The 21,457-nt window shown below is 41.9% G+C and overlaps 2 protein-coding genes and 1 long non-coding RNA gene across 4 annotated transcripts; all 3 read left to right on the forward strand.

Annotated features, from left to right (window-relative positions):
• Positions 1–459: 459 nt before the first annotated feature.
• On the forward strand, positions 460–17,091 carry prom1b (prominin 1 b). 2 transcript variants are annotated; one of them, XM_079553781.1, is made up of 25 exons: positions 460–1,049; positions 8,217–8,278; positions 8,486–8,512; positions 8,595–8,800; positions 10,229–10,349; positions 10,432–10,495; positions 10,587–10,676; positions 11,432–11,649; positions 11,726–11,800; positions 11,917–11,992; positions 12,190–12,346; positions 13,112–13,264; positions 13,337–13,460; positions 13,594–13,697; positions 13,827–13,911; positions 13,990–14,136; positions 14,561–14,632; positions 14,719–14,811; positions 14,900–14,917; positions 15,060–15,113; positions 15,196–15,276; positions 15,488–15,556; positions 15,643–15,732; positions 16,349–16,464; positions 16,924–17,091. In XM_079553781.1, exons 1-25 carry the CDS (start codon positions 794–796, stop codon positions 16,991–16,993), a joined length of 2,628 nt encoding a protein of 875 aa, XP_079409907.1. In that variant the 5' UTR covers positions 460–793; the 3' UTR covers positions 16,994–17,091. The 2 variants fall into 2 exon arrangements, with proteins under 2 accessions (XP_079409907.1, XP_079409908.1); XM_079553782.1 differs by lacking the exon at positions 14,900–14,917.
• An 80-nt stretch (positions 17,092–17,171) lies between these two features.
• On the forward strand, positions 17,172–18,870 carry LOC306961486. Its single transcript, XR_013792771.1, has 3 exons — positions 17,172–17,268; positions 18,333–18,359; positions 18,443–18,870. It is a non-coding gene; the product is annotated as an uncharacterized lncRNA (long non-coding RNA).
• A 1,516-nt stretch (positions 18,871–20,386) lies between these two features.
• fgfbp2b (fibroblast growth factor binding protein 2b) lies at positions 20,387–21,313 on the forward strand. The gene has a single exon (XM_079552793.1). The coding sequence runs from the start codon at positions 20,567–20,569 to the stop codon at positions 21,299–21,301; it is 735 nt and encodes a 244-aa protein (XP_079408919.1). The 5' UTR covers positions 20,387–20,566; the 3' UTR covers positions 21,302–21,313.
• The last annotated feature ends 144 nt before the right edge of the window (positions 21,314–21,457 follow it).

Here is a 21,457-nt window from a genome sequence, read left to right on the forward strand (position 1 = left end):
AATGTAGGGCGTGAAAATAAAGCATAATAAATAAATGAAAGAAAAAATAAAAGCAGACAGAAAATAATTATACGCCTTTATTATTTTCATTTAAAAAAAAGAGAGACGTTTGTTAACTATTATATGTTTTTACTTCAGCATTTAGGCCCAAAAAATAATTAGGCGACTTCATGTGTTAATGTTCACCCCAAAATAGCAAGTTATTAAAAAACTAACCTTTTCATGTTGATATTTTAATAATCTAACCAATATATTTATTTTTTAACTTACTGATTTATTATTTTGGTTGATTGAGTTTCAACATGCAGTGTTTGAATGAGATATTTGCCGTGTTATTTAGCCCGTTCGCTCATTGAGGCAGTCCTTCTGTTTGTGTTTATGATCATAAAGGTGACAGCTGATTGGATGCTGGTATGTCGCGCGCCACAGATGCCCGTCGTGTGCACGAGCCTTCTTGAGCCGTCTGTGCGCGCGAGATTAGAGGCTCCTCCGACTCCGAGCCCCTCCAGCCTCAGCGGATGAGAGTGAAGCCTCCGAGGGGACAGCGAGAAGAAACATGTCCGTGATGTGTCCGAACCGACGGAAGCGGAGTTAGGGGCCCCGCCAGACCCCGCCGGATGGTCACTCGGAAACTTTCCAGGACGTGTGTTTGCCGCCGACTGTAAAAGGATAAGCCGCGGAGGGACAGGTGTCTTCCCTCTCCCTCCCCTGCGAGCCTCACGCGCGACCCGCAACTACAGTTAACCTTTTGTTTTTCTTTCTCGTGCGCTTTTTGTGTGACTTCTCCGGGGTCATGTTGTGGGCGACGTGGCTCGTGTTGTTGCTCTGCTGGGGGCCCTCAGACGGCCAGGAGCGGGCGGACCAGAGAGTCGGTGCCGCAGGCGCAGGTGTCCATCGCGCCTCTCCGCCGGTGGAGCCGCTGGACTTTGGGTTTGTTCCGGCCGCGGTGTACGCGACCCACGCTTACTACGAACCGGGCGCCATCGGGCTGCTCTTCCACACGGTCCACTCGTTTCTGTACGCCGTTCAACCCCACAATTTCCCTTCAGGTGAGTCAAAGTGGTCCGCTCAGGTAACCGTGTGGCGGAATAATAGGTTTGTCCTGTGCCCAACACTTTTTAAAGAAAATATGTATAGCTTTATGTATTAAATATTGTTGTTGCTCTATTTTATGCTGGCAAGGCACACTGTAACTGTGTGAGACTTGAGTAATTACAGAGTACAATACAGGCCTATAACCCCCCCTCCCAAAAAAAACACTTTAAATCCAAATAGTGTGTAGGGTCATGGTACAACTCTCTATTTGGCTTGGTATATCCCAGAAAAAAAAATCCCTTCACTGAAGGCAAAGTCCAGGAACATCACAGCAGGTGCAGGGGGCAATATTTGCACTGCCTTGTGTGACCTCCCACTGGAATAGTTGAGGAATAAAGTCTAAACCTGGGGTCACCAACCTTATTTCAGCTGAGGGCTACTTTAAGAGCATTAAGTTGTTCGAGGGCGACCAGTTAAAAACAAATCCTAAAGACTTAAACGTACACTGTTCACTTATATTGACCCCATATTATATTAAAATTGCTTTATTTTAAACTCATACCGAGTCACAAGAACCGAAATAACTGTAATTTAAAGAATTAGATTCAAGAAAATGAAGCGTGTTTATATATATATATATATATATATATATATATATGTATCTCCTTAATCTTTCAGAATACCGTAAATGTGGCCACTTACGAGAACAGTACTTTGGCAAAGCGTGCGATACGTTGAGCTCTTAAACCGAAGGTATGAGCAGATTAATCAGTGGATCAATAGTTGTTATGGGTTAATAGTGCTTATGACATCATCCATATGCATAACTCCTGCTCCTCTGTGGCGCAGTCCAGTAAATCAGTCATACATTCGAAAGCCTCACACCTCTGAAATGGCTCTATTTGTCCCATTGAAGGATGACACAGTGCAATAGGATTGAAAGGCTTTAAGTTGCTGCCATTTCGGTGTCCAGGCCCAGAGCCGCGGGGCTGGGTAATCAATTAGCAGATCAGCGATTAGGGGAGGCTTTCTCAGTCACCTGCATCACCGGGTAATACCTTAAGCCAATGGACCATATGCTTCTCCTGCCGGGGACTTTCCAGTTTCAGTCACTGTCACACAACCCGGCGGACCACCCCCCCCCCCCCGCTTCACCCCTCACTTTCTGCTGCATCATATTCACACACCGAATGGCCAGAACATTATGCAATGATAGGATTAAGTTTACATTACTCTTTGGCACTGGAGCTTCATCTCTTGTCCCGCTGCCTGTGCTTTTTGTTAGTTGAGTAAGTGGATCTTAAGCTGTAACTGAAGTAAACAAAGATAATGAGAGTGACTGGTGATTGGTTTAAACTAGCTTGCTTGATGGAGTAGAATTAATCGTGGTTTTACGCAGGGAAGTGTCAGCTTTACAGAGAAAAGTTGAAGAAAAATGTTTATCTCCTCGTGAGAAACATCTGTAGAGCTCTGAGTTGTTCATGGCCCATTGGTGTCAGTATCTTTCCACAGCAAGTGATATGCAGTTTCTACTTTCTACTTCGGATGACATCCTGTGCCCAAGATCACACATACACATCTGGATAAAACGTTGAATCGGGAAGACTTGGCAAAAGTTTATACAAGACCTTGTTGATCACGTTTAAAGTAATTGACTATGTTTAAACTGACCTGTTATACATGTTTCAATATCTCATACTTTGAATAGTTCTTCACATACTTCACGTTTTCATTGTTTAGTAGTTATTAAGTGTTAGTCACACTTAACTAATGAATTGATTTAAGTGTTAACTCATTATTTATTAAGGCTAAAGAAGGTGTAGCTCTTGAAAACAAAAAAACTTCCCAAAAGTGGTGCTTATTTATTTATATTTTTAGTAGATCTTCTGTAAAGATCTACACTTCCAATAACAGTGGTTCTCAAACTTTTCAATTCAACCATCTCCTCTTGTATTTGACCTTAGTAGCAATACTTCATAAATATGTTACCTTCCAAGTATCATCATACTATCCCCAGACTATGTTAAGGATCAACTAGCAAAAAGGATCTTACTTAGACCGAAACTAGACTAAATTAGTCCTAAACGTGGTGTGAACCATGTCTAAACCAGAAAAACACAAAAGTGTTGCTAAGCATATATGAAATTGAACATCTATCAATGAATAGACTCTAAAAAGATCAAAGTATTTAAAACATTAACGCTTTAGGACTAAAGGCTCAATGAAAGAGAAGCTTGCTTGAAAACATCACCAGAGCTGCTGCTATTCCAGCTAAACCTCCCTCAAAAAGAGTGGACTTAAGTCACCCTTTAACAGGATGGACGACAAGAAAGCTCAAATATTATCAAGGAGGAAAGCACAATGTTCCCATATAATATAATAGCTTCCTTTAAATTAATCATATTAGTCAATGTTAGTCAATAAAAGACTTGTGTTGCCGTGCCATGCATAATTAACAGTGTCCTATATAAGATTTTGCCAGATTTGCGCCTGTAGCATGTGAAGTGTAATGCAGGTATGATATAAACATTCATATATGATGATGCTCTGAGTGAGTAGGCTCTGAGTGAGTAGGCACTGACAGAGCCTTATCCCTGAGGTACACAGTGGGTAGATTAGAGGATTAGCATACACAGAGCTAATGCTAACAATACATCGCTACCACCACTACAGATGGCATTGTCGCACACACACAGTAAAAGTGGGTCATAGTCTGGGTGTTTGTCTGTTTTGCCCCTATTACTGTCAGGAAGTGTGTTATTTACATGAGATCACAAGAAGACCTTGCACACAACTAAAGGACTTTGTTATTTTATTGTCTGATCACATTCGCTTGTATTTCGATGAGTACGCAGTGACTGTCAGAAGGGGTTTATTTGTTAAGCTTTTCTTGTGTCACGTTTTGGGCATTTTGATAGAAAGGAAGGTCCTCTTAATCTCCTTAGCTCTGTTTTAGTGTGTCACTCTGGCGAGTTGAACATCAGCTTATGCCTCCTCAAAATACATAGTGATTATGGCATTGTATAACCAGTTCTTGTTCTGTATATTTTTAGTATGATATGAGCTAACTGTGGTTTGCAACGGAGATTATGACTTTCTAAGCTGTCCAAACATATGTGACAGTCACAGTGGGGACAGGGTTGTGCACTGGGGCTTGGTTAGAAATACAGATTTCTTATCATAGAAACTTGTCCACTTGGTTTGAATGGACGTTCACCACTGGACCATCAGGCACAGAGAAAACAATGTAAGAGGAATGTGTTTATCACATTACAAGCAGAAATATCACCATTAATGATGTACATTTATTACTGCTACAATATAAGTAACACATAGAAAATGTGTATGATACACTGAAAAGCTGTGTAAGCATATTAGATGGTGCTCGGACACTAAAAGTGATGATGACGCTCTGTGTTCGTGGGATGTGACAAAACAAGATGATACCAGAGAATGAATTTTGCAAATGACTGTGTGTGTGTGTCAATGCAAGATTCGCTGAATGAGGGCCAGCTTACTAATGAGTACAGGGCGTATTGAGCGAGACTTTTGCTGCTTGTGATCAGTCTGGGAGCTGCATCATACACAGCGTCCAACCAGTGCTCAATTTGTAAATTAGTAGTTTCAGGAACACTTTTGGTCTGAAGTGATGGATTCGAGGAACAGACCAAAACAGTTGCCGAACACTCTCATTAAACACCATTATATCAGATCAAATCTTTGCCGGATCCTCCTAAATATTTCCCGGATCCTTTACCCTGAAAAACTGAAAGGGGGATGAAATTAAGAACTGCGTCCGACAGAAGAGATGGCAGAGGCATTCTCATAAGCCAAATGCCTAAACTACCAGTCGGTGTTTGGGTCCTGATCTGGACCGGAGTCTGCTTGTTTTTGACCTCTGCTTTATAGTCAGTAAATATTGTCAAAGAAAGACTTTGGGGGTGCTAAAATTTGGGGTAAATCCGGGGTTACTGTTTAGGCACAGCAATAATTTACAGAGTCATTCACAGCTGTATCTGCGACATCACGGCCCAAGTTGTATTATGAATTCTTAATAGAGTTGGCCTTAAAATGTAACCTTGTGGGACGCCAGTGATATCAACATCACCTCTACCTGTAGATAACTGCAAATACCTATTACAGGTCTGAGGATGGAGCGCGTTAGCGTTTACTTTATGTTCTAGCCAAATAATGAACTATGTGAGTATCTCTGTCTGGATATATACGAACCATATCAATGTGCTACCCTTTACACTTTTTCTAAAACCTATTACAGTTGTTTGTTAGCCTGGCTAACACCAGACTAAAATCACAAGTGATATTTAGTCTGGGGACCACCAATTCATTTTCTCGTAGGAGAGGTGTGGTTTACAATCGTCCATACTCGTTTATTGGGCGATACGAAAAAAAAAAAAAAGTCTATCATGCGTCTGCACGTAGCCCCAGCCAATCATATCATCGTATCCGATGACGTATGACGCACCCGCTGTAAACTTTTGAGCTAAATTATTTAGAACAAGGTCTAAAGCTTGATCGAAAAATACCATCGTGTCTGCTGCTGTCATGTTGGATCCGTAAATAAACTTTTTTTTTTTTTATCCGTAAATAAACTACAAGCTTCCATATATCGAATAGCGCGTCATCGTCTTGCCGTCCCTCCTCGTTCTGTGATTGGTTCCCAAATCCACCGGAAAATTTGGGCCATGGTCCCCAGGCTGTTGTGCAGTTCGAAATAATTCGAGCGCACACAGCAGCATGGTGTTAGCCAGGTTAGTTGTTTGTACTTTTATCTAATAATTCTGTCAGTAGAAAAGGTCTGATAGTTGTCATATGATTTGATAAAGATTTGGGTGACTGGCATAACTCAAGCAGTTATTTGTTTATTGACATTTATTTATCCAGCCCCTTTGAAATTCAGATTTTTTTTATACTGTATGTCTTCTTGGCCTCCAGAGAGGAAAGTGTTTTAGTATTTGGGACGACACTGACTCCTAACCAGAGGGTTGGTAGTTTCAATTCTACTCTGATCAGTGCATACTTTATGTTGTTGGGCAAAACACTTTACCACCTTTTCTGTCTAAAATGTTGTGTAAGTGCGGTGTAAGCCATGAGGCCACGTGAGGGAAACCTGCAGACATAACATGAGAGACAACCTGCAAACTCCACGCTAAACATATAAGTCAGAAGACAGAACCATCCAGCTGATTATTTGTCTACCTGCTCGTCTCAAAGCAGCAACACACGACTTTCACAAACCTCACAGTGATCCAAATAGATAAGCTTCTTCTTTTTATAGTGTTCCCAGAAATCTATCTTTAGAAAAAAAACAAGTTCAAAATAGCTACATACACGAACCTAAATTATAAAGAAAAAATGTTTAATTAATTAACAATATAAGTCGGCGTTCCTATTTTTTAAATTTTTAAATTTTAATTTGTTTATTTGACTTTGTTGCCGCAATCAATTTGAGTGTAATTATAAATGATCTTGGGGTTGCGTAAGGCCGGGGCAGTAATCTCTCCAAGTAGGTCACTGTCAAGGATTTGTTTTTATCGTGAGCTAACTAACAATCATCCAGGAGTTTCCATAAAAATAGAATAGAATATTGTTCCAAAATGATGCATGTAAGCCTGATTTATCCTTTCCCTTTCATTGACAAACACACAGTTCAACTTTGTCGGTTTAAGGAAACATCTGGGGCCATTTCTTTTAGATTTTTTTTCTTCACGACTTCATGTGTGTGTCTTATTTCCTGAAGTTAGTCCTAATTCTGGGTCACTCATCTAAGCTGTCTAAGCTTAGTTTACCTTCAGTGGCTAATGCTAAATAAGCTGAGCAACAACAGGTGGCAGTGAAGCAACTCCAATGTGTCCGTGCACCAAAACAAAAAAAAGGTTCTATTCAGGCTTTGTATGTCGTATCACATGGTATATTTAATGTGGCGTATGTGTATTGTTGTGTAATGTTGCATGTGGGAGGGAAAAACAAAAGATCTTGGGAAGCTCCGTCCGTCTTCCTCCCACATGAGGAGAAGGTGGTGTTGAGAGGATTATCCATCTGGTTACAGAAGACCCCACAGCGACCACCGCTTACTGAGCTGAGCGACTTACTGATACCTTTTCACTTTTGTAGATAACTACGCAAACAATTTATCAGTATAAAGGAAACACGGGTAGAACAAAGAGGCAATTTATTCAAATACACAAATGTATTATTTTGCCCCAAAAATTAAATGTATTTTTGATTTTAATGAATGATTAAACATTGACTGAAAAATCTGTCAGATCAGTGAGTTCGGTAAGTGTGGAGCTGAGTTATTGGGCTTGTTTTTTCACCTCACATGGGGTCACAGCAGACGTACTAGCAGAAGGCGTGGTATTACTGTAAGCACCGACTCACTGCATGTTTGTGCCTCGAAGTGTTATTAAGCTTCTTCTTAATAACAGGTTACTTGAGACAAATGTTCGCCATTACCGTATCAGTTGGTTCATCACCTTCTCCTCAAGGTTTACAGTCGGCTTTCCCAGCGAGAGATGTAAACAAACGATCTTTTGAAATGAGTATTTATTTATTTATTTTGTTGAAACCACCTCTGTATTTTAAAAGAAATACAGTGTAGTTGTGTAGCCTGGGTCTTAAACACACTTTTGCCTAATGTGTAAAAAAAACTCTTTTAGTGATAATCAGCTTGCCACTATGACTCCCTAAGATGGATTTCATAGTATTTTTCAACGACCAGACCACCACCACCTGATACATGACGCTGTTTAATAAAGCTAAAAGCCATGGCTCCCCAAAAATGTCAGTTTCGAGGCATACGGGCCCGTTTAGCTAATGGTGTGGCAGAGTTGTGAGCATAGACTTTATCATGGCATGCTGTGCCTGCTCTGGTGGTGGTTACCTGCTGAGTAACAGTTTGGGTGAGTCAGTGGTGCACAGGTAGGCTTAGCGGCCTGACCTACATACAGCACACGGACAGTTGGGCCCTGTCTTTAAAGTCCAGACAGGTCTGACTAAATACAAACTTAAAGTCAAGTGTACATCTGCAGTCCGTCTGCTCCAAGATTATTCTAAATTATGCGTCTGTTTGGGATTTAGTTCATGGCAGGTGATGCATCAATAATATAAAACGTGCTCTCCTAATATTCTTTGTTTCTTTCTTTTTCCCCTTTTTTTGGCAGATCTCATTGTGAATTTTATACAGCAAAATAAGGGAGGCATCAAAATAGAAGAATTAAGAAAGGTATGTCACTGGTTTGTGTTGTTCAAGTTAAACAATTGCCTTAATCCTTGATAGTGGTTTGTAAAGAAATATAAGCAACATATATTAACTGTTTACCAGGACTTCACCAACTCAACAAAGACGATTATAGATTGCTGTACCTTTTTTACCTAACCTGTCTTGTTTCTCTTGTTTACATTTTTTGCCTCTCGCCACTTGCTCCTCCAGCCTGAGAACGTCGTCTTTGTTCTACAGGTGAGCTCCTTCACAGGCTTTCCTCTCACATTCTCTAAAACCATAAACCGTAGAATACCATTGCTATTTTCCTTCTCCGCAGTGGCTCTACTATGAAGCAGGGTTCTTGATCTGCACGACCATTGGCGTCTTGTTTGTGGTGCTCACCCCCATCATCGGCACCTGCCTGTGCGTGTGCCGCTGCTGTGAGAACTGTGGGGGGGAGATGCACCAGAGGCAGAGGAAGAACGCCGACTGTCAGAGGGGAGTCTACACCGCCGCTCTCATCGCCACCTCCATCTTCATCATGTGAGCCCCTCCACACAACTGTGAACTAGTCAGCTTTCAACTCTCCACACATTCAGAGTGTATTTAGGATGCTCTAGCCTCAACAACACTTCCAGAGTCTTCAAGTGATAGTCTGTAAGTTTGCAAAGTGAGGAGAGGTTTAGTGAAAATAAACAATTAAGTTCCTCCCCTCTGTAATCAGAAAGTCCTGATTAGTTTACAAAATGAGGAGAGCAGGAACAGGAATTTCAAAAGTGAAAGATCAAGCTCCTCCACCTCCCTCCTGATTGGAGGCGGGTTCCCTGGAAAAGCTCGTCTCATTGGTCAACACGGGAGGACACTAGACTCAGATTGGTAGCTGAGATCCGGGAAAAACTAATATGTATATATATATGTTGTTACTTACTTTACATCATACCATTTGTAAAACATTTAGACTTCCAGACTATCACTTTAATATAAACTCATGCCAACTGAGCTTGGGATTGATCTGAATGTAATTATCTACATTATGGGACTTCATTATAATGCGTCACCGTTTTTCTGTTGTCAGAGGTTACAGAGCTGCAGCTGCCAACACAATATAATAGAAGTTAACAAATGAGATTTTACCTGCTGTGTAACAAAGCAGGTCCTCTGGTACTTTTATCTGCGAGGGAATTGGGGCTCCAAGTTAAATTTGGGAGGCCTCCACCAGATCATATGTGAGGCACATTTTCTATGTGGTTTGAATGGAAAACATTGATTATTGTCTTGATTTTAAAAATCTTGTCCGGTAATCATCCCTCGACCCCACTTTGGGAACCACTGCTCTATTGGAAATTATGATTTCAATTCAGGATTATGCCATTGAATTAATGAATTATAATCCTACTTACCTGTCAGTTCTGTCTTACTCTGAAGGCCTCAAAATGTTTGCACTTTCATTAGTAAAATGTGTTTGAGGGGGACAATATATTGTTTATAATTACAATGCTCCAGGATCAGTTTTTTGGGGGGTTTTCTGGTGAGAGGCTCCGTCAGCAGTGAAAACCTTCCAAACAATTGATCCTGGAGTGTCCGAGAGACCACTGTGCTGGGCAAGAACTGTTTCCACATAAAAGTTGCATAATGCACCTTACATAGAATAGAATAGCTAATAGTATATCTCTCTCTTCCTTTATTGTGCTCAAAATGTGTGTAATGTACCTGCCTGAAGTGAAAAGGATCAATGAGACGAAATGGGATCCGAAAAGTGCAGTTAGGTGTTAGATACAACTCGGCTGACCATGAGAGAGCGCTCTCTCAAACATGGACTCAGACACTGTGTGCATCCACTTAAAACTTCATGATCATGTGCAGTACAGTCAGTCTTTTTGACTGGTAATACCACCCGATACCACCCTCTGCTGGCTGGCTTAGAGTACTGCTTATGGCTCATTTATATTTTTTGTGTTCATTGTTTTTCAGTTTGGGAGTTCTCATTTCTTACGCTGCCAACCACAACGTCAGCGCGCAGGTCAAAAGCACTCGGCGCCTGATCAACACCAATCTGCGAGACTTGAAGACTCTGGCCAACAACACTCCTTCGGTACAAACTACAGAACAATGACGCTTACTCTCTAAATCTTCGGCCCTTCTGTCTAATTTCTTTTGTTTTGTTTGTGATGCAGCAAATTGATTACCTGACAGCCCAGTACACCACAGCAAAGAACAAAGTCCTGTCAGATTTGGACAGTAAGATAAAGCTCTTTACACAAATGCGTTTGATGTCTGTTTGTCTGTGACTGATCAGAGCAACCTTTTTGTAATGTTTTTTTTCTGCCAGACATTGGACCTTTGCTGGGCGGACGGGTCCACAATCAGCTGGAAAAAGACGTGATACCTTCTTTAGATACTGCTTTGCGCATGGCAGGAGGTATAACATTTGGAGCACTTCAGCCAAATACAATAACGTGTTGACTTTAAGGCAAATTGATGTTGTAATCTGTATTTATCTCCCTAATCTTTTGTTTACTAAAGCCAAAGTTGAGAATGCCATCAAAGGTAATGTGAGCTAAAGGCTCTGCCCTGTGACTTGGTGTCAGTCCATCATCCCTGTCCCACTGTGACTTGTTTAAACGGCTTTGTGCCTTGTGACCTTATGTAATCTGTTGTGGTTTGTAGACACGTGCTGTTTGTCCCACTACTGTATGTGTCGCCCTGTGGTGGTGTATTCTAATATAGATAAAAGTTATATCCGCCATACACAGGATTTGTTCTGTTTACAACCAATGACAGAGGGAGCGTGTTCAATCTACATTGTTACTTGTTGGAACGCATTTCTCTCAGCCCTTATGCACAAATGTGTTATTTCACATGAGTTATAGGGCTTTTAACAACATATAAATATAGTAAGTCATTGTCCGGTAGAACCTTCTGCCGAGATAAAAGCAAAGCAGTCTTCTTCTTTTATAGTCATTTGATTTTAATTAAATCCTAGCTAAACAAATGAACTCATTGCACCTTTCTACAGACATACATTTGCTATTGTTCTCTTTAAAAATCAATTTTGTCATTAGAAACATATTGATGTGTCACAGAAGTAATGTGGAAATGGTGGATTTCTTTTCAATTAGATAAGAGAGTTCACTCAAAGAGGTTTTTGTTTCAACGCTATGCCCTTCTCTCCAGCCATGCGGGAAACGAAAGAGGCGCTGGAGAACGTCAACTCGTCTCTGGAGGTGCTTCAGGACGGAACAGTTAAGCTCCAGAACAGTCTGTCCGGCGAGCGAGCGTCCCTGTCCAACACGCTGTCCGACCCGGCCTGCACCAACGGGGCCGTGTCCCCCACGTGCAACGGCATCCGCTCCACGCTGGCGCAGCTGGGGGTCAGCGGGGACTTCTCCAAGGTGATCTACAAATGCAGCCCAGAATCGTAATTCGCAATTTGTTCTTGTCATCGTCATCTAATGTTGCAACTTTCAGCTCCCGGACGTCAACCACGCCTTGGAGAATGTCAACGTTGTCTTGAAAACAGACCTCAGCAACATTATTCAAAAGGTAGGTCTCTCCTGCGGGCACATTTACTTTCATTGCTTTCTTCTTTTTTTTTTTACGCAGAACACGCATTACCTTCCCCCTTCACCATCTCCTCTCTCCGTTTTCTTCACTTTCAGGGCTACTCATCCTTTAATGACACGCCCAAACTGGTTAAAGAACAGACTAGAAATATTGTTGCAGGTACACTCTCTTGTCTTTGCTGTAGTTCATTTGTAAAGTCATTAGAACTCAATGTAACAAGTCGATTTTACGTTTCTCCCTCTGCATGCGCCTATCCACAGCTTTGCCTCGTAAGTTCTGATTTACTTCCCTTTCCATTTCTAACCTGTTGAGCACATTTAAAATGGGTGTAAAATCTCCTACGCTTTGTGTGTGTGTGTCTGCAGGAGTGAAAGGAATGCTGGATAAGATCGGCATAGAGATCGCGACCTATGCCAAGATGTTCCCAGTGGAAACTTCTTTGGCCAATTTCACTGTGTTCCTCAATGAAGGCCAGAAGAACATCGAGGCGTATTACCCACAGTTGGACCAAATGGACTTTTACAGGTTTGCTTACGCATTCACGTATTGGCTATAATGTCAGTGGCTTCCTGCAGTTTAGCAGTTCTGTCCAATAATAATAAAGGAAATAGAAATGCATCGATCCAGCTTTTTTTGCTTCCGATACCGATACTGGGGGTTTGAGTATCTGCCGATGTCCGATATTAACCAAGAGACTTTCTTAAAAGTAGAAGCTGTGTGTAAAAAGTTTGTCTTTTTTCCATTGTGAGATCAAGTCTCATTTCTGTTATCAATTATCAATTATAGGCTATCTATTAATAAACACATTAAACAAGTATACTCTAAAAAAAAAAACCTTTGCCTGGTCGGAGGGTCAGGTCGTAAATGATATTTTTTGAGTAAAATAAATGGTCTGAAATCACCAAATATGACTGAGTAAGGACTAATTTCAGTTTGTTTGTTTGAAATAAATAGTTATTAGAAATTATTTTGATACATTTGTGGGGCTTCATGAACTAAAATACAAACATGCATGCTGTTGCTAGCATTTTGCGCGGCGATCAAAAATACATTTGCGAAGTTTAAATCAAAGTCACCTTGTTGAATTCTCCAAAATGACATACAGCATGCCCATATGCACTGTGATTTAGTTGGTGAAAGTTGTGTTTTAAAGCGGTGTGAGCAAAAACTAGTATTGGATGTTTGTAGCCGATACCAGATATCGTCTTTTTTCTGGTGTTGGCTCCGATATCTAACACCAGTATCGGATCAGTGCATCCCTATTCATTCGTCGCTCCTTGTGTCTTGCAGGTGGATCGGCTGTGTTGTCATCCTCTGCCTCGTGGTCCTGGTGCTGGCCTTCAATGTCCTGGGCTTGCTGTGTGGCACCTGCGGTTATGACAAACAGGCCACGCCCACCACCCGCGGCTGCCTCTCCAACACCGGGGGCAACTTACTGATGGCGTATGTACCACAAGCAACACACACACACATTCGGTGACGACAATAGTGATGTTCGGATATGTCTTTTCGCAGCGGCGTGGGCTTCTCCTTCCTCTTCGCCTGGGTGCTCATGGCCCTCGTGACCACTCTGTTTGTTGTCGGCGGCAACGTGGAGAAGCTCGTGTGCGAACCTCTGGCCAACAGGCAGATATTCAAGGTACTGTTTGCCAACCTTAATCAGCCGCTAACTCGCTTACCCTCATCGCTGCCACGCGCTGCGCTCGGTTTAGACGAGGCTCGATTTGAACCGTCATGAAACCATTACTCAACGACTACTTCCCTTTCTGCAGATCATCGACACTCCGTTTTTGGTTCATCCTGCCAAGAAGAACTTCCTTCCGGGGATGCTGTTCCAAAACCCAAACATTGACTTGACACTCGGAAGCATGTACAGGTAGAGTCTGGTTTGACAATGAGCTTTGTAAGAATTTCAGATTTGTTTGCATCTCTATTGTCAGGAATGATAGATGGATTGGCAGCAATGTACAACTTTAGCATGCAAACTTACTCGTTTTTCTTACAGAGAATGCTATGAAAACAACGGCCTGTACCACGCTCTGCAACTAGAAACATTGTTCAACATCAACACCTTCCTCAACAGAACCGTGGTACGTATCACTCTACCACTTAGAGGATTGTCATCTTAACACAGAGGAGTACATGTTGTTGTTGTTTTTTTATCACAGTACAACAGGGAAGTGTCGAAGGTCTTGGAAGGCGTTCAGGTGGACTTGCGGGACGTCTCTCTGCTGGAGCAAGCCGGCAGAGACAACCTCCTAAACTTCGCCAATTCCGGACTTGGACGCATCGACTATGAGGCGTACGTGGCGGAGGTGAGCCCTGCCAGGGAAATTAAATCCTTTTCTTTGCAGTTTAAGGAGCTTTGATATGAGTGAAAAACAGAGTAGCGTTTTAGAGTGGCTCATGCGAAATGAAAGAAAGTTATGTATGTAGGCAGCATATCTTTTCTTTAAAGGGGCTAGATGCCACCTCAGGTCTTATGTGTAACTGCAGCTTCTATATAAAGCTCCTGCATGACGGCACTTCGGACTCGAATTAACACCTTTGTGAGTGACTGTGCAGGATTTTAGAGGCAGTTGTGGCAGGTCTGAGCTCATTCTACACATTAGGAAATTGCTGGAACATGTAGGGGGAGGAAAATACATAATTTTAATATTTTTAAACTCTGTATAGTCCCTTTAAATATTTTTACACAATGCCGAGCTTTCCCTTTGATTGATAATCGTATTGTTTCAGCTCAACAAGGGCGTCACTCTTGTGGATCTGCTGTCATTTTCCGCAGACCTAGAGGCTCAGGCTGACAGCTTGGTAAGTCCAACACTGACGTCTCGCGCAACTAACACATTTAAGCCACTTATTTCTTCTAAAACCTCCTCTCCATTGCCTCTCATCAGCCCCGTGGAGCGCTTGAAAATGCCCTGAAAGGCCACGCCAGCAGCATCAGGCAAATCCACAGAGAACAAGTGCTGCCTCTGGAGCAGGCGATGGTAAGTGTCTCAAAAGCAAAAAGGCGTCTGTTTTCCTGGACCGAATGCGAACATACCAAAGCTTTTTCTTCTTCCTTTTTGAATTCAGAAGTTTGTCAAAGCGCGGGTAAGAGGATATCGATGTGAACTCACTTGTGCGGTAGAGCTGTGGTTCAGACGTGACACTGTGCTGTCCTGTGACTTGTGACTTTTTGTTCGTTGGTCTGATCTGTCAAATTATTATTGCATTCATGTTTTTTGGCTTCCAGAGCTCACTGAGTCAGAGTATCAAACAGCTGCAGAGGACGTCGGCAGACCTTCCTGTAAGAAAAAAATATACAGTACTATCTCACTGGATAAAAGAAAGAAAAAAGCAATATGAAGAGTAAGTAATTGTCATTTTAGGTGAAAGTCAACAATATCCTGAGTGCCATTGACGCAGCAGAGTACCTCATTACACACAACGCCTCCCATGTGGTCAGAAAGGTAAAGAGAACACTGCTCAAATGTGTTTCACAAGATATGTGCCTCCAGAAAGAGACGTCATGCTTCATATTTGTTATCCAGGTTTAAAGATGTTTGTTTCGCTTTGTATTTTCACCCCAGGGCTTATACAACTGCAGCCATATTTCTATCAGCCAGACATATGGACCGGTACAGTCATGAATCTATTTCTCACTCACATGTTTTATTTCAGGAAACGAAAGGCTATACAGACAGTCTTGTGGGATACTTCAAACAGTACACGAACTGGGTGAAAAACTCTGTGAGTACACGGACTATATTTCCTCTGTGCAAGACAATAAAACTTAAAGAAGTTGATATTTACCAGCGAGAGTTTTGTGCCCACAGCTGACTGCAGAGGTGGCGCAGTGTAAGCCCATCAGTAACATTGTGGACACCCTGGAGATTGTGGCCTGCAGCTTCATCATCGACTCAGTGGTAAGAGCTGAACACTGTGTGAGTATGTGCAGCATGTGAGCCACATGCAGCTGGACTCGGACCAGAAACATGAACGCCTCTTTGAGAGTCAAGGGCCTAGGGAATAAGCCTGGCTACTTCACCATATATGAGAACAGCATGTTCCCCAGCCTCTGCTCAAGCACACACTTTGATACGGTGCTGTAGTCAAGTGTGGACAAAGATCCTTCACTGTATCCAGTCACTGGCTCAGCTGAGCTTTATGTTTTAGCGATATATCATGCACGTTGAGTTTGTGAGCAAATGAAAAGGTTAAACAAGCAATGGAGCGGTAAACAGAGAATCTGTTCTATCCTGCCTGCAGCCTCGGTACATGTGTGCACGTGTGGCTGTATATACAGTATGTGAGGGAGGACAGGATGTTCTGAGCCAGGCACACTGGCCTCATTTATTCTTACATGTGATTGCTTTAAAAGAGCATCACATATTACAACCAGCATCAGTGACATTCTTCTCAAACATGTTTGTTGAACTAAACTGCACCTTAAAATAACAGTTAAAATTACATTATTATGTGTATACATTGTCTTGCTATATCTGAACATCCCTGTTTTGTGTGTGTAATGTTTTCTTTCAGAACACTTTCTGGTTTGGTTTGGGAGGCTGCTGCATCCTGCTGATTCCCAGTATCATCTTCTCTATCAAACTGGCCAAGTACTACAGACGGATGGACACGGAGGACGTCTTTGAAGAGTGAGTTTCCACACAGCCCATCCAACACCAACTGATTTTTATCTGCCACACTTTCCTCGTCACGTTTTTCCCCCACTCTTCCTCTCTTTAATGCTTTTCATCAACATGCTTTGGCCTTGTCCATCATCAGCGGTTATTCTTTTGGCTCATGTCACTTTGACTTCTGATTCATTTCCTTTTTTTTTCACTGCATCATGAATTTTAAATGTTGCCTATTTTTCCATCTTACTTCTTCTTCATTTTCTTCTTGAAGCATCATCATGTCTTTGCTCTGACTTATTTTCCTCATTGCCTCATTCTCTCCAAATTATTTAATTACTTTATGAGCTCCATGTCCGTCTTCTCTTTTTCATCTGACCACCATCTACTCCTGCTGTTTGTTGCTTTTGCCGCTAACATGGGTAACCGTAGGCAACCAGGGAACCCACTGTCTTTGTGCCTGTGTCTTTGTGCGTGTAGATGCCCTTATTATGACACTTTAAGCCGGTTTCCTCGCGCCTCCGCTCCGCCTTGTTACCCCGACTGGTGACGCAACGGAACAGTCTTCTGCAACCGGAAGGTACTCGAGAGGTCGTCGTTTATAAAATCGTCATCTACTCACCAACTAACAGCAATCAATCGTTCATGTTTTTTTCATCTTCATCTTCAATGTAAAGCTATTTTGTAGAATAAGTTTTGTAGAATTGTTTCTGGTGAGAAAATGAAAATGTTTACCCGAGTGAAAGTGCATCAGAAACATCTACAAAAAGACCCTTTTTGAAGCAGTTAGGCAGGGCATGTCTAACAACTTCTTGTTATACAACGGTGAGTAATATGCATGACTAACAATAACGTATGCATGCTTAACTGTAGTTTAAATATTGGTTTGGGACTTTATACCTTTTTGTTTCCTCAGGCTTGAGCTTTTTTTTGCACAAAATCCACTGATCCATTGAATAACCTTTGAACTCATCTGTTGCAGCATGTAGTGCATGCAGTGTTTAGTTGCTCTATGTTTATGTCCAACATTTTAACCAGGGCTTGACATTCACTTTTTTCCTCCCTGGCCAATGGAACCAGTCCTTGTTTTTGGTTACCTGTCAATTTCACTTGTGCTTTTGGTCATTTTAATACACATTTTGTTGTATGCATTTTATTTGCCATTAGATTTACACCTTAGGCCTTCTAAATACACTTAATGTGGTGTTCGGGAAACATCAAATACAATATATTTGCAGTAATCCAAAGTGGCTTTTGAGAGTCGACAGGCAAAATATTTATTGATGATATCCTTATTTTTCCCAGTAAATATTTCTTAAAGGGACTAGATGCAAGTTAGTCATTTTATACTCACTACTGCCACCTCAGGTCATACGTGTAACTGCACCTTCTTTATTAAGCTCGGGCATGACGGCATTTCGGACCTGAAGTAACACCTTTTTGTGTGACAGTGCAGGATTAGGACATGGCTGGAACATGCAGGGGGATGAAAATACTTAGTTTTAACATTTTTAAACTCCATATAGTCCCTTTAAGGTGCCATCAACATCAGATATCAGCATGTAATCCAAGAGCACTCATTGCCATTAAGTTTGTGTATGTAAGTATTAAAGTATACATTTCCGCCAACAGTCTGCGTTTACCATCATTTATGTTCGTCTCGTTTGATTTCTCTACATGAGTGGATTTGTTGAAAATGTCAATTGCACATTTAGAAACATATTTACAGAGAAAAATAGTGATGTTGCCAACACTTGACCTGCTGTAGCTTGTTTTCATGTCAAGCTCTGATTATAACCATAGGATCATTCTGTTCATCAATAGCTGAAAGTCATTTTTCTGAGTTCAGATATTTGCCAGAATGTTAAATGTTGTTTTGTATCCTACAGTGGCCAAGAAAACTGGAACTGAATGTGGTAAGTTGTAAAGAATCGTGTCCCTTTGTAGTGATGAGAAAGACACAAGTTAAATGAAATTGTTTCTGTTTTTAACTTTACAGAATGACTGTAAGGACAAAAGGGAAGACCACCGATCAAAAACTGTGGGGACATCTCGGTCTCCACTGACTCTTCACGCCATTCGACAAAACCGCCAACTGTTTTGAACCAAATGTACAACAGTAGTTTTCAGTCATTGTCCATCATGAAGTGTCAGAGCTGAGTCTCTGCGTAGATGGTTGTTTTGTTGTTACTACATCAGGTAAACTCAATAAAACAATTACATTTTATACGCTTTCAACGTTACTGAAAGTTTTATATATTTTTGTCAATATTTGTTTTTGGTTTTTTTTATGAGATTTTAGTTCGAGTGGCTTTCCTTTGTTATCCATTGTTTCCCCATCCTTCCTGTAAATACAGTAGTTTAGTAGAATTATATAAAGTAACAGTGACCAGGTAGAATTTCACTCTTTGTAAAGAAATGAAATGTAAATTATTAATTCTTCCGGATTTTAACGCACGACTTCATTTTGTGTGCTGCTTACTGATCATGAACATTTTTGACAAAAAAAAAGTGTGCTTTAATTTGTATTTTCTCAAGCTAAATCAAACTGTACTGTGAATTTTGAAAAAATATGTGAATTAAAAAAAGACCACAATGAAATTGTCAACTTTTTACATAAATGCAGTCGCTCACAGCAGTGGAATCAACAGCATTTCAATCATCTTTTTTGTGCTCACATGTTATATAAAAGCAACTGCTGCCAAAACACACGGAAATGGAAGATTCCAGAGAACATTCATGAAACAAATGCAGGGCCAGTACATGCTCGCACAGAGCGGAGCGCTGTGGTTTGGGGGGTCGATAGGTCCAGGCCCAGAGAGTGTGTGAAAGGGGGGGGGGGGGTCATGTGGCAGAGGGTGGTGGCGTGACGCTGCTGCATCCTATCAGCACAGGATTACACTAATTTAATTTAAAGGAACATCTGCTCCGGAAACAAACACAGACGACATGTTTATTCTACACTGGCTGCGTCTATAATAGCACCATATTCAGTACAACTGAAGTCTATCATGCCTCCTTCAGGTGTGTGTGTGAACCCATGTAGGTTAAAACTTTGGTATGTTTGATCAGCTGGATCCAATTTTCTCATTGGAAAAGTGCACGGTTCAGTGCTCAGATCATCACATTCTCTTTCAAATACTATTTCTATTTGAATCAAACATTTGTATTCATAAATAATTCAGAGTCTGATTTAGCTGGTTATTAAATACCTACAAATGTGTATTTTAAGTATATTAAAACATCACATATTAGTGTTTCCTGACCTTTTTATCTCTACAACCCTCAACCCCGTATTGCAATATTTTGCAAAACAATTGTCCCACTCCTACTCGTAAAGAGCGGCAGAGATGACTGAGGCTCTTGCCATTGATTTGAAAGCTGAATATCAATGATTTGGTCAATATAATAATAATATTAATAATAATAATCTTATTAATATTATTGTGAGCTACCCTTTCATCTGCTCTTTTACCACATGCAGAAGTTTCCAACTCTCTCAAATTGCTAATATAACTTGACTTGTGACAATTAGAAATAGCTCTATAAACATGAAGGGTATTTTGGTGTTGCACCGGTGTTTAATGTGTTTGCATGAGGTAAACTTTACCTTTCGATGAACACGATATGGTTTTTATTCTAACTCTTGGGTAAATGGCTTGAGGCTGCAATTAGCTCTTGCACTCTCAGCCCTCTCTGCCGTCGTCAATAGTCAAAGAGCTCCCTATGCCATAAGATTATATAATGTGTCGCGTTCTCACAACATTGGTTTGTGTGTACTGTCCTTCAGACCTACACCCCTCCTCCCTGGAGTCCCACAGACCCATTGACCGCTTCCAGTCGGCCCTCTTCCTCCCCAGCCCCCCTCTCCTGGTTTATGTTTCGCCCTCCCCCTTCCATCCTGTGCCCATCACTTCTTTAAGGCTGGTGCTGACCACACAGAGCTGTGTATTAGCCACATGTTCAGGATATATGTGTCTATGTAAAACTCCTGGGAGGAGTCAGAGCTCACCTGAAGAATACTGTCTTTGTGGTGACTGCTTTATAAGTCCACTCCCAAGCACTTTCAACCTTCGCACGCCTTACCCATCTCTCCACACACCATCCACTCCACAGACCCGCCATGAGGACCAGGCTGAGACTTCTCCTGCTGCTGGTAACGGCTGTGTGTGTGTCTCACGCACAAACTAACAACAACAATGTCAACGAAAGCAGGCAGCCCCAGGCCCAGCCGCCACAGCAGCGCAGCGTTTGGGATGAACCCATCCGATTCAGCACCAAGGCCAAAGACTCCTGCACCATGGTGGTGTCCGGAGCTGGGGAATATACTCGACTGCGTGTAAGCTGCAAAGGCCAGACTCCTGGACAGTCCTACTACTGCGACTTCCAAGGCAAACCCAACCTCTGCCGACCATACAACCTCAACCCACGTCACTACTTCACCCAGATGATGTGGGATCTCAGGAAGTTGAGCAACGCTTGCCAAGGTCAGAAGGTCTACCGCCCGGCAATGTGCAAGAAGTACCCAGATGAGGCCCACATGACCTACCTGTCTGCATACCCCAAGCCCGCCACTGCTAAGCCCTCCAAGCCTGTCCAGGAGCCTCGCAAGCCAGTGGTACCAGCCGTCCAGCCTAAACCTGTCACAACCCCCAAACCAGTGAAGCCTCAACCACAGCCAGTCAGACCCCAGCCAGGCAAGGCCCCCCAGCCCAAGAAGACCACCCCCAAACCTGGGAAGACCACTACACGTCCAACAGAGCAGCCCGATTCCAAGGCGTCCCGCATGGCTACGGAGTACTGCTGGAGGAGCTTCCATGGTATCTGCACCTACTTCATCGGGTGGTTCCAGAACTGAGCCAACAATTTGATGCAAGCAAGTGAGTAGACTTATGTGCAGTGCTTCAGTCAGAAAAAGTAGGATTAAAAAGTTTTATTTTTTCCTAAAATTGTTTTGTTGCTTTGTTTCAGATTGGACCGAGTGGAAACTATCACAGAAAAATGTATGAGATGT

Source organism: Gobius niger, assembly GCF_951799975.1.
Source record: "Gobius niger genome assembly, chromosome: 3".
Lineage (NCBI taxonomy): Eukaryota > Metazoa > Chordata > Actinopteri > Gobiiformes > Gobiidae > Gobius > Gobius niger.

What these genes read in the sequence shown, in the direction of transcription:
- fgfbp2b (XM_079552793.1), top strand. Translation starts at nt 20,567, where the DNA reads ATGAGGACCAGGCTGAGACTTCTCCTGCTGCTGGTAACGGCTGTGTGT.
- prom1b (XM_079553781.1), top strand. Translation starts at nt 794, where the DNA reads ATGTTGTGGGCGACGTGGCTCGTGTTGTTGCTCTGCTGGGGGCCCTCA. An exon ending in ACACTCGGAAGCATGTACAG is followed by an intron (nt 13,698 to 13,826) that starts GTAGAGTCTGGT and finishes TTTTTCTTACAG; the next exon opens with AGAATGCTATGAAAACAACG. An exon ending in CGAACTGGGTGAAAAACTCT is followed by an intron (nt 15,557 to 15,642) that starts GTGAGTACACGG and finishes TTGTGCCCACAG; the next exon opens with CTGACTGCAGAGGTGGCGCA.